This window comes from Capra hircus, chromosome 6, assembly GCF_001704415.2.
Source record: "Capra hircus breed San Clemente chromosome 6, ASM170441v1, whole genome shotgun sequence".
Taxonomy (NCBI): domain Eukaryota; kingdom Metazoa; phylum Chordata; class Mammalia; order Artiodactyla; family Bovidae; genus Capra; species Capra hircus.
The window spans coordinates 12,416,481-12,433,965 of NC_030813.1; the positions used below are offsets into that span (position 1 = coordinate 12,416,481).

At 36.1% G+C, this 17,485-nt stretch overlaps 1 protein-coding gene across 16 annotated transcripts in view; it reads left to right on the top strand.

Moving 5' to 3' along the window:
• CAMK2D (calcium/calmodulin dependent protein kinase II delta) overlaps positions 1-17,485 on the top strand; it is a 317,386-nt gene that overhangs the window by 260,277 nt on the left and 39,624 nt on the right. For 6 of the 16 annotated variants that reach the window (XM_018049193.1, XM_018049197.1, XM_018049200.1 and 3 more), the window contains exons 9-13: positions 4,072-4,166; positions 6,828-6,950; positions 7,195-7,278; positions 7,719-7,761; positions 11,068-11,105. In XM_018049193.1, the coding sequence (XP_017904682.1) occupies positions 4,072-4,166; positions 6,828-6,950; positions 7,195-7,278; positions 7,719-7,761; positions 11,068-11,105 (383 nt within the window). Of the gene's footprint in view, positions 1-4,071; positions 4,167-6,827; positions 6,951-7,194; positions 7,279-7,718; positions 7,762-11,067; positions 11,106-12,486; positions 12,520-15,346; positions 15,407-17,485 lie in introns of all 16 variants that reach the window. The other 10 variants (XM_018049187.1, XM_018049192.1, XM_018049188.1 and 7 more) reach the window with 4 other exon arrangements.

Genomic DNA, 17,485 nt, shown 5'->3' on the forward strand with positions numbered 1-17,485 from the left:
TTACAAAATGGTACACCTTTTCTCATTCCCATTGTAATAGGCGCCAAAGTAATGTACACTTTATTTACTGCTTTTAGGTAATGGCAGTTCTTGAGAGAATCTCTTTTTCAACCATGCCTGAACACTAGCTCTGAATAACTACTTCTTTGCAAAGGTAGACATTAGATAGTATGGCAGGCACGGGCATTCGCCTTAGCCTGATGCCAGAGAACCTGTCAGTTTGCCAGCCCTACCACATGGTAGAAATAGTTTTCATCGTCTGAAAAATAATTTGCTAACTTGTTGGCCTTGATCTTTTAGATCTTTGTTCTACCCATCATTGGCCCCTTACGTCCCCACTATTTGAATTGTGTTTTGGTTTTGGATCTTTATTCTACCCATCATTGGCCCCTTAGGTCCCCCCTATTTGAATTGTGTTTCGGTTTTGGATCTTTGTTCTATCCATCATTGGCCCCTTAGGTCCCCCCATTTGAATTGTGTTTTGGTTTTGGGTTTGCATGAGGGATAAAAGGAAGCTGTTCTATCCCTCACTAGTTAATTTCCAGACTCCACCTGCATTTTGCACATAAGCTCGTGCTGTGCCCTTTACTTTTTGAGAATTTGAAATGGGTACTTGTTAGACTGCTCCGTTAACTTCCCACTGACTTCTCAAGAGTTTCTCAGCATTGCTGCTTCACCTTTTTTCCATAAGAACAGCCTTTAGAATGTTTTGATCATTGATGTGATTATAAGCTGTAGCTTTTATTAAAATCAGTTTTGAATGTCCTTGATAATATAGTCTTTCTACCTAATCAGTAATCAGTGCTTCTCAACTCTTATTAATCAAACATCTCTTAGCGTATTCCAAGCACAAACGTGTACGTAAGATAATGAAAACTTGTTTTAACTTTCATTTTTTTTAAATGTTATATGAAGTGGACTGTGTCAAATAGTTCAGCTTTTATGGAAAATTTGTTACAGAAAATTATCTCTACAAAAGCAGAGAGGATAATAGCATACTGAACTGATGGCTAATCTTATTTCCTCTTCATCACTTGACTCAGCCTTCTACCCCAAGATTATTTAAGTCACACCCAAACGTCATATCAATATATCTATAAATATTTTAATGAATCTTCTAAAAGAAAATGGCTTTTTAAAAAACATATTAATAATAGAAATATTTTTAAATGTCATATAATAATAATATTTTAATGAATACCTCTAAAAGAAAATGACTTGTTAAAGAACATGTTAATAATAGAAATATTTTTAAATGTCATGTAATTGCTTAAAATAATCAAATATGTAGTAATTTTGCTATTTGCCCCTTTGTCTCATAATTTCATTATCAGCTTGGTCTCTTAAGTCTCTGTTATTTGTAAGGTCTGCTCCTCTCTCCCCCTCTTCTTCTCACTCCTCTTTCCTTGCTTCTCCATTTATTTGTTGAAGAAACGTGTAGTTCCCACAGAGCACACCTCAGACTTCCAGTCTGGTCTCTGTATACTGTTTGCCACCATAAGAAGTCAAGATTGCTTGTAGAAGTGGCTGATTCCAAGTCTGGATCAGGAAAAGTAATGATCCAAGAGCATCTGGTGAAACCAGAAAGAGCAGAAACTATTAAAGGCTACAGAGCTTGTATTACCAGGACTCAGGAGCCACTTGGAAGTGCCTTCAACTGATTAAAGATAGGACAGTTAGAAGATAAATAAGAAAAATAACAGTGATGGATTAAAATTTTAAATTTATGTTTGCATTCATAGTAATAGTAGTCAAAATGCAACCTAAATCCTGGCCTTTGGAGGATGTTTGGGGAACCAGTGTGTTATTTTGAAAGCTGATTATTAAAGAAAGAAAAAACTAATTACCCTCTCTTTTCTCTATGAGCCAGATCTCAGGGTAGCCAAACAGCTGATGAAATAAGTTATTCTTAGACTAAGGAAGGCGTAATAGAACTATGCTCAGCTGTGTCCAACTCTTTGCAACCAAGTGTACTGTAGCCCACCAGATTCCTCTGTCCGTGGGATTTTTCAGCAAGAATACTGGAGCAGGTTGCCATTTTCTACACCAGGGGATCTTCCTGACCCAGGGATCAAACCCGCGTCTCTAATTGACAGTTTCACATCCGCCTGCTCAATAGTGTCTTGTAGCCTGAAAGTATTTTTAAAGCTATTATATTTATGCCATTATTTTATTTAAAGTGTATTTTTTGTAGGCATCCATCAAACAAATCATGAGCATTTATTAACATAGTGGGTGCTCATTCTTAGGGAATGAAATGTCTGTGAGTCTTCCTTCCCAGAAAAGTACCACACCAAGTGTCAACCAGTAGACGTAACTCACAAGAACAAAGCTTCAGAAGCAGGCTGTGCCCAGGTCCAGAATGCTAAATGTTGCAGATGTGGCTCTATTTTATAATTTTATAACAACCTAACTCCAGATGCTTATTAGAGAAATGAGTATTTTAAAATGACTATAGACTGTTTCCATTGCAAAGCTGATTTTCTTCTTCACCCGCTAAACCATAGAAAAGGGTTAAAGCTACTTAGGTATATCCTCTTTTCTACTTGCATCCAGACACTCATCATCCTAATTATTATCATCATTAAATGCATCTGTTAAATCAGATAGGAAAAATATGAAAATAAATGAATGAACATTAAGTCAGTGATAGAGTGAAAGATAGAAAAAACATTTTTGTCTTGCAAAGTAAGGTGCCAATATTGTATTTGATTTTCTGCACTGCCCTTTTTTTTTTTTTTAATTCCACTGTGGTGAAGTCCCTTTAGATCTTGATTTTAAAGCGTTGTTGGGTTTTTAGTTAAGAATATTGTTTAAAATGCTTTATTCTGATCATGATCAGCTTTTTGAAGTGGGTCTTCCTGAAGCAGGTTAGAAAATCCTAGGGTGATTAAACCCTTGTTTAAAGCCATCTTAGCTGCAACAGTGTCTATCATATAAATATGTAGGGTGTGGTGAACAGGAGCAGGGCCAAGTGTCCCTAACAGAGTAAAGGTAATGAAGAGACCAGCTTTGGGAGACAGGAGATGCAGGCCCACCAGGCAGCATGTCGCCTATCTTACCACCACTCCCAGGCTTCCCTGGTGAAGGGGACTCGGCAAGAGAAAAGCAAGCAGGAGACAGCAGCGCAACAGCAGGCTTTCCTCTGGGACAATGGGCTAGAAATGAAAGATCTTAAGCAGGGCATAAAATGTTTCAAAAGTAGAGGAAGGGACATATGATGACAAAGAGGATGATCCAAGGAGACATGTAAACCTCAGATTCGATTTCAGGGCAAGTTAAAAACTACCAGATACAAGAATTTTGTTTAATTTAAAGATTAAATCAGGTATTGATCAATTTCTCAATAATTACATATCTATGAAAAAGATATTAAATTGTCTTAAAGCTGAGCATTTAACTCTTTGGATTTTATGCACAATTTCAGTCTTCTCTTTTCCCTCTTTGTAGTATATACTCCTGTAGTATCACTGGTTTAGTTGTTTTATTGAAGAAGCTATCTTTGAAGACTAAGATCATTAATGAGGAAAGGATTTTCATCTTCTTAGATGGTACCCACACTCCCAGGCACCCTGGATATTTAGAGCATGAATCTGTAACCAGGGCACCATTGCTCCACAAAATGTCCTAATTAGCAAAATGACTAAGAGGAAGTAATAACATGTTACGTATTTAAATGTCAACCTCTAAAGTAACTAAAATCACATGGTATCTAAATCGATAAGAGCACCGGGAGATCGTGTGTGCACAGCGCTCAGGGAGGCCAAGCGCGCCACCCACAGCGGCAGGTGGGCTTCAGAGTTAGGTGTTGCTCTGCTGTGCGCCTTTAGCATTAACCCTCTGCTGCGTGCATTGGACTCTCACTCTGTCAGAGTCCTTGGGCAAAGGAGGAACAGCGTTCACCCTCCACGGAACACTTCAGAGTGCATCATAACATGACTCTGAAGTTTACCAACCATCCAGTTTTCTGTCTTTGAATGGACGTGGCTTAATATCATTGTGGATCTGCCCTATTTAACTTCTTGGTTTCTCTGTGACTTAACATTGCGTTAATACGCTCATTCCCTCCAGGAGTCATCCTCTACATTCTACTGGTTGGATATCCACCATTCTGGGATGAAGATCAACACAGACTCTATCAGCAGATCAAGGCTGGAGCTTATGATGTATGTAATAAATATTCACATAGCTTTATATTAGGGTTTGGTTTTTTTATTTACCAAAAAACAAATTTTTCATTGCTATTTTAATAATATCCCTTATTATTTTCCTCTCTTTTAGGAAAAAAGAATAAGACATGTAACATATATATTTAGTTTCTATTTCCTTTAGCCCTTTATTTCATAAAACTGAAAGGAAAACAGTTTGAAGTCTCTAAGGAAGTACCTTGCTTGTCAAAGTTTTAAATCTTAGTGCATTTTAAAATATATAAAAATTAAAGTATTTTTGCTTTACAAGTGGTTACTACCTGTTAGCTGACTTAAATTTTCAAATGCTTACTGCAAAATTATATGTTAACAATATTTTGCAGTGATCCATGTATCAAATAGAACATTGTTCCTTTATGTCAGCTTTGACTGATTTTGTTTTGTTTATCCATTGAGCTTCTGTGAAAGCTTTCATTTGAAGAATGGTTTTCACAGTTGAAAAATATTGAAAAATCACAGTTCCAATACATTTAATTTCCAATTAGAATATTTGAAACTAGGCATATGAAAAAAGGTCTGTATTGAAGAGTAAGGCCTTAACTACTTTGTCTTTATGGCTTGGCTTTGTGCTCTTCGGTGTAATTTTCTCTCCTCTGATAAATATGATTTACTACTTCCTCTGATTTTACCTCACACAGCCCTCGGGAAGTCAGAATGCAGGTCTGGAGATGCTTTTCCTGTGTTATTAAGTGGGCTAACTAAGTGGTAGGCAGTAACAGGTCCACCTTGTGAGCACAAGTTAAGAGTGCAATGTGGTAAAGAGAGAAGTTATGAGAAAGCTATATTATATTGTATCAGGTATCATGGACTCTCCTGACTAAATGTAACATTTAGAGAGTTGGATGTATCACAGATGTTTAAAATCTATGATTTTGAAGTATTCCATTCTAGCCAGACTAATAATAATTAATCCAAATTGTGATTTACCTGGCCATTTTAGTGCATTCACCATCTTTACAGACTAGAACTAGGAACCCCTCTGGGAAGACAGGGCCTTCGCTTCTTCCCTGGTGGCTCAGACGGTAAAGAAGCTGCCTGCAATGCAGGAGGCCTGGGTTCAATCCCTGGGTAGGGAAGATCCCCTGGAGAAGGGGATGACTACCCATCCAATATTCCTGCCTGGAAAATTGCATGGACAGAGGAGCCTGGCAGGCTACAGTCCGTGGGGTTGCAAAGAGTAGGATATGACTGAGTCACTAACATTTCCACTTCTCACCCAAAAAACATGCCTCTACACATGCACTGCTTGGTGAATGTAAAGAAATGCCTTTGTGAATGGAGAAATAAGAGAAGGACCCACTTTTATCTAGGTGAATTCAGCCCTCATTTGTTGTCAGAAAATCTCCACGTCATGAAGAAGCAGACTTGAGCGTTTCCTCCGTAGTTCCTGATGGTTAGCAAGTTTTCACAACTGGCCAAAGGAAGCTTCTGGAATTAAAATGATAACTATTAAACTGGCAAAAATGTGCAGGTATTAAAGAGTCAGCATCATTTTTCTCGTGTTTCATTTTGCCAGAGGATCACAAATGCACGAGATCACAAATGACAGTTGCACATCACAAGTCACACGTGGCTCCTAAAAGTGAACTAGCTGAAGCCCGTTAGGCCACAGAGACAGTGGCTTTCTTCTCAAGATTGTCTAGAAAAATTCGTAAGCTGGGAAGAGAACCTAATGTTTTGTTAGAAACCAGTGGGATATGCATTCTTCTTAACCGGTCAAGAATAATATTTCTACCAAATATGCTTATTAAGTGAATATGAGGTAACATAGTTATCAACAAAAAGGTTACACAGAAATTTAAAATAAATCACTTTATGACTATACATGGTTACTAATAAAAGTTATGAGAGTTGGCTACTTTCATGAACTTAGTTTTAATGAAATTTATGATTAAGTGGATTAACCTTCTTAAGGTATTAAATGAAATCCTGCTGGGCTCTTATAGTTCCAAATTTCATCTCACTGCTATACTCCAAACAGTGGCAATTAATAGGTCCATTTTGGAACAGGAATTGAAGCTGTTTTGTTTTCTCTGCTGTTACTGCTTACGAGATGTGGAAGTATGTAATACATCATTTTGAACCTTGGCATAGTAGCATGATGGTGTGACAGCGTCTCAGCTTTATTAACTTTTGTAAAATTGCATAAGTAGTTATGAGAAAGATTGCATAAAATTGAATTTGCAGATTGAACAAAGATTTTTTAGAGGACTAGAAGATTCATTTTGTTTTTTCAAATTTAGAAATGTATCACTAGTTATAACATGGCAATTTAATGTACATCTTTGTCCCTTATAGTTACACTCAATATCTTAATATATAGATACATACATAGAGAGGGAATAGATATATATCTGTGTCGGTTTGGCTACATGTATACCTATGGCTGAATCCCTTTGCTGTCCACTTGAAACTATCACAACACTGTTAATCAGCTATCCTCCAATATAAACTAAAAAGTTAAAAAGTTTGTCTACATGTAGATACAATTTAACTTCTACAAAAAGTAAATTTATGATGAAACACACTACTTATGGACATGATTAGTATATTTGGCTCTTCTGTGTTCCACTGAGTATATCTCTTTTTTAAACTCTTTATAAACTTGTGTTTTTAAAGTTTCCGTCACCAGAGTGGGACACCGTGACTCCTGAAGCCAAAGACCTCATCAATAAAATGCTTACTATCAACCCCGCCAAGCGCATCACAGCCTCAGAGGCACTGAAGCACCCATGGATCTGTGTAAGTGACAGTTCCCCAAGACCCCAAGAGCTGCAGTGAAAAATATACTCTCCTTTGATTTTTTTTTAACAAGTAGTCTTGGCAAAATCGGTCTTTCATTATTAGGAAACTCTTGTAATTGAATACTTACAAGTTCATCGGATGGATGCAGAAACCACTAATAAAAATTTGATGAAGTTGAGGATACTGTTTGCTTAATATCTTTTAAATATCCTCAATTAAGTTTCTTTTTCTCCTCTTCCAGCAACGTTCTACTGTTGCTTCCATGATGCACAGACAGGAGACTGTAGACTGCTTGAAGAAATTCAATGCAAGAAGAAAACTAAAGGTAAGAAATTTTACTTTTTTGTGTGGAGGGAAGTTTGGCAGAGTGAGAAGTGGGATTCCATATGAGGAACAGAACTATATTAAAAGGGCTTTAAAATGTTTAAACCTCAAAACTCTTCTTCTGGGTCTTGGGGAAGTGTAATATCACTGGACTTCAAACTACCCTGAAGAGCTAGAATCACTGGTGATATGATCCCTCCACTCAGTGAAAAACAGCTGTGCAAATTAATAATCAGAACCTGGCTGCGCCCACCAGGGTGGTCCCAGCATTATTATAAGAAACACAGGCCTGCTACTCTGCGGAGACCAAAAACTGAAAAGAAACCAAAACCTCCTGACTGAAAATAAGGTTAGGAGAAGACTTGTTATCAAAAACACTTACTTGTTAGGTTAAAGACTTGCAAAAGCGGCATTAATTTTATATTCTTATTGCTCTGACAGGGTGCCATCTTGACCACTATGCTGGCTACGAGGAATTTTTCAGGTACATGTGTTAAGAACTCTGCTCTTTCTCCTCCTCTCTTCTCTAGTAGCTTTTTTTGGAATTTAAAATTTTTAGTGATTGCATAAAACACTGTTGTTCAGGGATGGCAAAGAGGTGGCATGGGTTCCTTCCACAACTGTTTTCCGAGTGTTTTCCAAGTTGCCATGTTGGACTTTACATGGGTGCTGCCTCACAGAGGTGTTAGCTAGCCCATGACTACACTCTTCCCTCTAGCAACCCGGCAGCCCCGCCACTAGTCAGCGCTGGAGCAGAGCTCAAAACCCAGCTGAAGTTGACACAGTTTGTAACTATACTCTCCCAACCTGAAGCTCAGCGTTTTGAATGTAGAATTAATTGATATCTCATAAAGTAGTAACTATGAATAGTGTCTTTTTGTATGTGTCTCATTCTCTCAGGGAATCCCAATAAGAAAGATTTTTAGAAGACCTTTATTGAGGAACCCAGTTCTCCTAGGCCTAAGTTCTTTTGAAATTACAGTAGTGTAGTATGTTGGCATGCTATGAGAATGATTACAACTTACAAAGGTATCTAAACTTAAGAATTTACAAAGAACCTATCCCACAGTAATAAACATTCTTTGAAATGATTTCCTGGTAAAAATAAGTTTGTTTAAATAATAGACTGAAAGAAGCTAAACTCTTTCTTTTATTGTAGGTGTGGCTCTCCAGAATTGACATAAAGTTTATACTATTTCCAGAAATTGAGTTTTGGAGCCCCCCTTCTTTGATGGGTTACGTCAAAGGATCAGGTTTCCAAAACTTAAATTTTGGTAAAAGCTAATCAGTCTTATGTGTGGGGAGGGACTGAAGCATTAAGACAGCTGCACTGGTAAAAACTTAGCTATTTAGACTTGGAACCATTGTCAGACAATCGTACCAAAAATACTACCATTTTCGTTTGCTTACTGTTCATATGAGGGTGCTGTGCAGCGTCCAGTTACCCAGCTATGTCTTAAGTGCTTTATCCCTGCCGCACACCTCACCTGCGTGTCGTAGTGATCTCAGGTGACAACCCGTAACGTGATCATGTTTTCCAAGCCACTCAACCAATTTCTGTTTATTGTTTACCATTTTATTAGCTGGTCGCCTTTAATCCCCCATTGTATATAATGTGATTTCGTAGGCTTTTCAAAGACTCCCACTAACCTGTTAAACCACACCAATGGTGACGATGCAATGAGCGATGCTGCAAATTGAGGGACTGTGTTAGTCAGTTGTATGTATTTTGTCCAGTTTGTTTGGTGCAGTTAAACTTGTTACTACTGCTGTCAAGTCACCTGTTTCATGAACAGTTGATTAATATATTTGACATTTATATGGGTGAATTCAATGTCATCTCATTAAATATTAACTGATATATGCTATACTCAAATAAATTAATATTTCACTGTGGCCCAATAATTAGTGAATCACTAAAAAGTAGGACGGTATGGTATATATAGTTAATGACAGACTAACAGGGAAAAAAACTTCAGAATTAAGATTGTATATTTTGTCCAGCTTCAAATACACCATTAGGCATAAATTGGGCCTTTATTAATATATACACCCATGTATGGAAGCTTTTTGTTTACCTCACGTTTTCCTTTCATCATCATGTAAACTAAAAACTCATGACTAATATGTGGATTTGATATCGTTTCTGAATGTCTTAGCATGAAAAGCAAACTTTTTTTTTTTAATCCATCACTTCAAAACCGACTGAATAACATTAGACTCAGTTACGCCTTGTGGTTTATATTGCGTTTTACTTTTGAGTATTCATTGTGTTTCATTACCAAACATGCTCTTTAAAGTAATTTGTCCATGAGTATATGGTTATAAAGTTGTTTTTATTTTTTCTTTTCTCCCTTTATGTGGAATGTATTTCTTGTGAGGTAAGGTAAATAGTAACCAAAAGGGACATTTCTGCATCTCCCAGGCCAAATCGCTGCTTACCCCAATCATTGTCTTCTCTTTGCTTGCTATTGCAATTCTAATTATTCTGAGTTTGCTTTCTAACGTATTAACTGCCACAGGATTTACTTAATACTGCTTTTTTAAATTCAGGCACACAGTATTAGTGCTAAGGCTACTATTTCTTACAGTCTCATTAATAATAAATTAATAGCTCTGTTGCTAAAAGCTAAATAAAATTAACATGTTTGTATCTTTAAAGGTAAAGTTGTACCAACGTGATAGCAAAATAACGGCCCAAATCAAACAGATGTCAGGAAATTACATGTTCATGCAGCTCTATCATAGCTAGGTATTTCCACTGCAGATGCCAAATTCTACTCTGATATATTTAAATATGTATAGTTAACATTAAATTGAAGCATAAATGTGTGCTTTATCCTGCATATTTGTAAATGTTCTAAACTTGATCTACTAATTGTCATTGACAGTCCTGTTCTCTGTGTATGTGCCCGTTCACAAGTATATTTTTTGAAAGGACAGCATTGCTCTTTAATAAACTCAAGGAGCTCAGTAACAGGAGTGCTGAACGCTCCCGCCCAAAAAGTGAAGTCTCATAAAAGACCGTGTACTTTAGGAATTCTCTGAAGATTTCATTTTGTTTTCTTTCATGCCTCAACTTTGTGATTTTTAGTTTTTCAACATAAAAGGCTTTTGTTTATGAAGCCTTTGTATTCTGATTTTGATGCATTAAAAAAATACCTTTTTTTAAAGTTCATACACTAAGTGTGTGAAATATTTGCTCTAGGCCAATAATATACCATTTCCTTTTAAATACAGTTATTATTAATAATATTTTTATAAAAATGAAGTGATCTGATTTCAAATATACATATTAAAAAGAATGCCATTTAGCCAGAGCAGATTTTCACAAATGAGTTTTAAACCTCTAGGAAGAGTGGCTTAAGTGCAGAACTGACATGGCCACCATACTTTGGTGTGAATGAACATGTAATACAATCTGTGAGCTGATGTCTGAAGACTTGAAATCAACTTTCTGGATTACAAAAGTATAGTCCAGTTAAAGTTCCAGTATCCTTTTCGCAACCAACTGTGAAATAAAGTCCAGTAATGTAACTGACAAAGTGTTAATTATTTTCGATGAACTAAATAAGAATTCAGTTCTAAATTTGATGTGACAAGACCAAGAAAAGTGATACTGTATTTCAATGTCCTATAAGCTCGCGCTCATCAGTGTGACCTTGATAATCGGGCATATGTTGGCCATAAATAAGGAAAGGCAGTAGAAGGAAACAATAGCCTGTTTTGTTGCCTGGCTGTGGGTTTCTGTGGATAACTCACTAAACTGATTTTTACCCTCATTTTGCAGCAGCCAAGAGTTTGTTGAAGAAACCAGATGGAGTTAAGGTAAGTTAAACAGGTGCTCCTAAACTCATTTCTGACTTTCAGATGCTGGATCATTTTTAGATGTTAAATATAAGTTCTAAATCATTGTAGCTCATACTTTTTATAGTTCCTGATACAGGATGCAGAATGAAATATAAAATAATTTAATATACAGAAATGACTAATATTTATACCAAGAAAAGCTGCATCTTTTCTACTTGTTATATATTAAATAATCATGACAAAACAATACTTTATATGGCATTACTTTAGAAATTGAGCGTGTAAATCCTGTCGGCTTTACTATAGCCTCAAACTGTCATGGTGACCTGAAAATTCATGAAAACCAAATGTTTTTCCAAATAGTTATGTTGTATTCTTTTAAAATTCTGGCTGCTAAATTTTATAGACTAAAAAAAACAAATCAGGTCTAGGAAATCAAAATTCAAAAGTATTTTCTCTGCTTGGACAGTATTTATAAAGGTCTTAATTGTTCCTGTTCTTCTGTCCTAAGATTTTGAGACAGAATTAACATGAATACTCTGAACAAAAAATACTAGAACATTTTCTCAAGAAAGACAACAGCAGAGTATTTTTACTTTCTAAAAGTTGTGGGTTTCCAAACAAAATAATACAATTTACTTTCTACTGATGCTATTTTTTTTTTCCTGTGGGAATTTACCTTAGATTGAATGTAACCTTATACATGAATTATGTTTGTTATCTTTCCAGAGTATTACCTCAATGTTTTATTTCTTTAATCTTTTTCTTTCTCTTCCAATGGCAGACGCCAACATTCCTCATGAACCCTTCAACGTTCTTGGGAATTAATTAATTTTCTAACATTTGAACTTGACCCAAAGTCAAGTGGTCCGTTCCTTTTGAATATAGAACAGAGAATATCATCTGTCACTTATGTTCATGGCCAGTCATTTCTTCACCACCTGTCTGTGTGTGACCTGGGAATTTCCAGAGCTATGATGATCATGCGCTTGTGATTCCCATTAGGATGGCATTTACCTTTTACTAATTCCTTTCCTCAGTCTAATATTCTCTTCCCTCTGCTTAGTTTATCCAACATAAGTTTCAGTAATGACTGTTGATGTCTGCTTTTTTCCCAGTGTTACATTGGTGGAAATGTGTTATTTTAAATTTTCCAAATGTTTTATTCACCTCTGTTTTTCTGTGGTGTTCAGTGATGCAGAGCTCATAGTTTCTATTAAGATATTTATTTTCACTAATATTCTTATATAGAAAGAAACATTTCCAGAACTTTTTTCTTCCAGTCAACTTAACAGCTCCTCTTTAAAGACAAATTATTCTGTGCTCCATGCTTTGATACTTTAAAAATTCAACCGGTCATATTTTTTTCTTTTCCTTTCTTTTTGACTGGTCAATTCAGAAAAGGAAGTCCAGTTCGAGTGTTCAGATGATGGTGAGGATCTCTGCCAGATTTCTCCTTCTGTGAAAATTCACACTTAGGAATAGACTAGTCTTGTTTACCTAGGTTAGTGTAAGTGGAGAAAGTATGGGACCATTGCAAGTTAATGTTAATTAACTATCAAAACACAGTGCCCATCTTCAATTATTGTTTTCCTTGAAATGGAATATTTGAAATATGTAAAAAGTTTACACTGTCATCCATATATTATTAAAGGCTCTTTTACAAGACAGTGCAATTTTTTTTTTTATAAAACTGAAGACTATGACAGAGTTAATGTCTATAATTATTGTGAAAAGTGAAAAACTCCTGTAGAATTACCTTTAAATAGTTAATCATGATTACTAAAATAGCAGTGATTCTTAGCTCAGATAAACCATAATACATCCACCATGGAGTTCTATAAATAGCATGAAAGTGATGTTACCATGGACCCATCCTAGTTAAGCACCTTTTGAAAAAAAAATTTATTAACCTCAAAACTAAATGAACTCAGCACCTGAAAAATAGGAATATCTTGCCCCTACCTCATAAGAATAACTCACTGTATCATTTAAATATTGGTTTCATTTAATTTTTTAAATAATACTCTGCATCCATAATACAAAATAAATACATTTCACAGACAAAAGTGCCAGAGCTCTTGTATATTTAAAAGGCAGCTGTGGTTGAGCCCATGCTTGATATTCAACTCTTTAAAAGGAAGTACTCCTAACCTTTTACTTTAGGAATTATCCTGTTGTTTTTAATTAATGTTATAAAAACCTTCAAAAGATTTTCTACAGTTGAAAAAAAATCATTAAGGTAATCTTTAACAAAAGTTTTTAGTTGTACATTTAAACACAAGCAAAAGTGGTGGTTGAGGCACATATTCATTGCCTGACAATAAAGGATGGCCCGTCCAGACAGAATGGCCTTCGTTTGGAAGAGATGACAGTGTGTGTATGCTCTGTGTGAACGCATGTGTGGGTGTGTGTGTGTTGAGGGATGTGCATTTGTACGGATAACTCTGTGTGCAGAGGTGTGCACACGGAACATTTCCACTAAAACAAAATAGTTCTTGACAAGCATATCCTAGGAAAAAAAATCAAGTCTCATATCTCAAAACAGAAAATATCTCAGTATATTCCTTTCATTCTTTGCAACCACTGACATAAATTAAATGTAGTATATTAAATACACACGTGCTTTAATCGTGAGTGCTTCTGATCATTTGATAAGTTAGCTGTGTTTTGCCAACGCTCTTCCCAAATAGGAAATTATTTGCATGTGTATCCTTCTTCTTTTCTTATATATTCTATACCAAAGTAAATACTGAATTTTGACCCCTCTTTAATAAACTCCATTTTCTCTTATCTCTTTGTTTTGGCTGTTGCACAAATTTTATGTTAAATTCTGTGCACTTTTATTTAAAGAAAAAATTTAAACTATCCACAAAATGTAGATTGATGGTTTCATAGTTTTTCAGGAAAGGGCACCAAGTTTTCTCTCTTCCTGCATGTCACCGAGCACAGTGTTATAGCTTATTTAAATAGTACTGACACCAAATAATCACACACATAGGAATGAATAGAAAAGCAAAAAATATTACATACCCAAGTTAATTTTTTGAAACTTCTATCCTCCTCTTGGCATTACCTTAAATATGACCCACAGGTATAAAATATGAAAAAAAAGGATTCCCAGAAAGTCTAAACAATTAAATTGGTATAACTGATCATAAGTATTCATCTGGTATTATTTTATGCAGAATGTTTTTCTCTTTAAATCCTTAAGTATATTTATACTACAATCATGGCATGTTTTTTTAGATGATAATATGTAAAGAAAATAGATAAGACAGTGCAAGAAATGAATGTTAATTTACATTTGTTTGATAACCACAATGTAAGTTGTCATGCATGAGTTCAAATGAATGTTGATTGTTAGTCTTTGATTCTTTAGTACCCAAACTCGATCAAGTACTTGAAACTCAATTTCGAGTTGCCACTTGTCAACAGTCTTCTCTGTGGGCCATTACAATAATATTGACCCCCCTGAATTGTTTTCACAGCGTGGATTCCGTAGTGATAATTATCTTCCTTTAAGGTCAAAACCAATTATGTTAAAGCAAGGGAATGAATGGTATGGCCAATGTAGTCTTCAACAATAGCCATAGCACTTTGACAGAATGCATGGTGTTTCCTCTCAAACGACTGTGAAAAATAAAGTCATTTTGCATCCAGCACATAGTAAAGAGTTCAGTTTGCCCACTTATAATTGAAGATGTATTTTTAAAAGGAGACCCAGACTTACCATTTTAAGAAATTTATTATAAAGCCTGCATTTCCTCAGAAGATCTAAGTTTTTCACTGGATACCTACTAAACAAAATGATGATGGCTTTCCAGAGAAAGTCTGTGTGTGACTTCAGGCTCAAGAATCAAATGCAAAAAAGCAGTGTACTCATAACAGAGAACGATTGGAAGCTGGGAAACAGAATCCAACTTGAAGAGTATGAAAATGTTTACATTCATTTCATACTCTGACACTTGATTTGAGCTCTGCTGAAGCAGCTCTTGTCTGTCTGCTAAGGTGGCTCAGCCAAGGCAGCCAAGGCCATTTTTTCATTCCACCATCACAGATGTGGTCCTCGCCTGGGTGTGACCATCGGAGACCAGAATTGACCACCATTCCTGTCAGTCATCACAGTGTCTTTCACATTCATCTTCAGTGGCTCTTTATTTCCATGTCTATATCTCCATGTAGACATGCTGCGTACGGAGACATTGGCTACCAAGGGGTTTAAGGCATCTCTGTTTCTATTTTCTGCATACCTACAGATAAACAACAAAGCCAACGTGGTAACCAGCCCCAAAGAAAATATTCCTACCCCGGCGCTGGTATACCTGGACTCTTTGTAACCCTTCTTAAGTTCTTTACTGTTTTCGTTGTTTTCTCTCATTTGCTTTCACTCTATAAATATGTATATATTTTATTTTGTTTTTTTTTTTTTTTTGTTCTTGTTTTTGCTTTGTAAGATATGAAAAAAGTTCATTTCTTTTCTTTTTGTTAAGGTAGTTGTCAAGCAGTGTGTTTCTAACATGAGATGATCTCATTTCCTTGTTGACCATTACATGGATGATAGCTGTGGTCTCTGTAGTTACAACTGTTGCATGCTGCCTTAGAAATACAGTAGACTGCACTTTGGTTCTCTCAGCTCTCCTTCTGATGATAGCTGTAGATATGCAAGCTGTGGTTTCTTCTCTTCATGATGCAATATGTTGACATCAGGAAGAGCTAAGAGGACTATTGCTAGACAAAAGTGAATGTAGACCTTATTCAGAGTTCCCATTTCTCTCTTATTAAGACAACAGGGCTTTGTAAGACCTCACTTTCTGAGATAAAGAGGCACTGGATAATTTAAAGCTTTTTGTTTGCTGTGTTTTAAATTAAATTATCACTGTTTCACTTTAATCCAGAGAATGAAATTGCATAGCTCTGAGCTTTGAATTATCAATGGGCATGAGTTTTGTCCATTTCTATCAAATTCACACTATTAACAACTCAATCAGTGTAATACTGTGAGACCCTATCAAGTTAAAATTCAAAGTTTGAATAGCATTCAGTATTCTTAGTTCCATAATATATCCCCCAAACTATTCCATGTTTTGACTCATGAGTTTCAGAAATGTTTTTGATTTTTTTTTAAACTGTCCTCTGTACTGTTAATTTCAAATGAATGGATAATGTTATGAGATTATTTCACCTAAGGTTAACCAGAAGGCTCAACCTGAAAGCATTTGAAGGAAAGACAGACTCATCAAGATTACTTACTAACAAAAAAAACAGGTTGATCACACCTCTAGCCAGGGAAAGGAAGAAAGGAAGCAGTAAATATGCTTTCAAAGTACTGCAGCATAAACTGGTGGCAGTGAGATGGTTGAGGGGGCAGAGTGCTTCCGATTGAAGCACATTCTCTGTGGGTTGCAGTAACTCCCAGTTACTAAGGCATCATGTAATGGAAGTGCCAAACATGCCATTGATGTATAGACACTGAATATTTTTTGTACACCAGTTATTTATTATTTTCCACTTGGGAATATTTCTTCAATTTTCTAGTAGAAACAGTAGGAAAAATAATAGTATTTTCTTCATGGAAAAGCATGACTTCACAGACAAATCTTCCATGTATATAATCTATAAAGCAGAAATTTCTTACATATAAATTAACATGGGATTTAACAACAATACGGGGCTTCCCTGGTGGCTCAGATGGTAAAGAATCTACCTGCAGTACGGGAGACCCAGTACAATCCCTGGGTCAGGAAGATCCCCTGGAGAAGGAAATGGCAAACCACTCCAGTATTCCTGCCTGGAGAATTCCATAGACAGAAGAGCCTGACGGGCTACAGTCCATGGGGTTGCAAAGAGTCAGACACGACTGAGCAACTAACAGTTTAACAGCAACACATCTCAAATCATAGTGATTGATATGATTAGTTCTAGAACCCTTTCAATGTTCCTTATAATTTCTTATGGACTTTTGAAATACATTCCTTACAGTAGCCCTTTTTAAAGTGTGATCCAATGATTCTAGGTTTTCTAAGAGTATTTTTCTGTGTGTTATGACAGCATGATTGGTTCTCCGATTAATACAGCTGAAAAATGTCTTCACAGACAATTTGAGATCATCTCAGAGTTCTAATCTCCAGTGCCAGTTTCCCATGGGACAGATATTACCAGGTTGTGAGAGAAGAAAGGAAAACTCTGTCTGTTAATAGGACTTTGTGAAACAGCAAGTGCCTCTTTAGGTTTCCAAACTTCAAAGCCTTGTCTGTTTGCTGATCACGAATAAGGTCCTTTGCATGCTGCTGCTGCGTACCAAAGCACTGTATCTCGTGGGCTCACCAGGGAGATCTTTCCTCAGAGATCTTGTCAGCTGCAGCCTCTGACAGTAGTTAGCATCGCTTAAGCTCTTG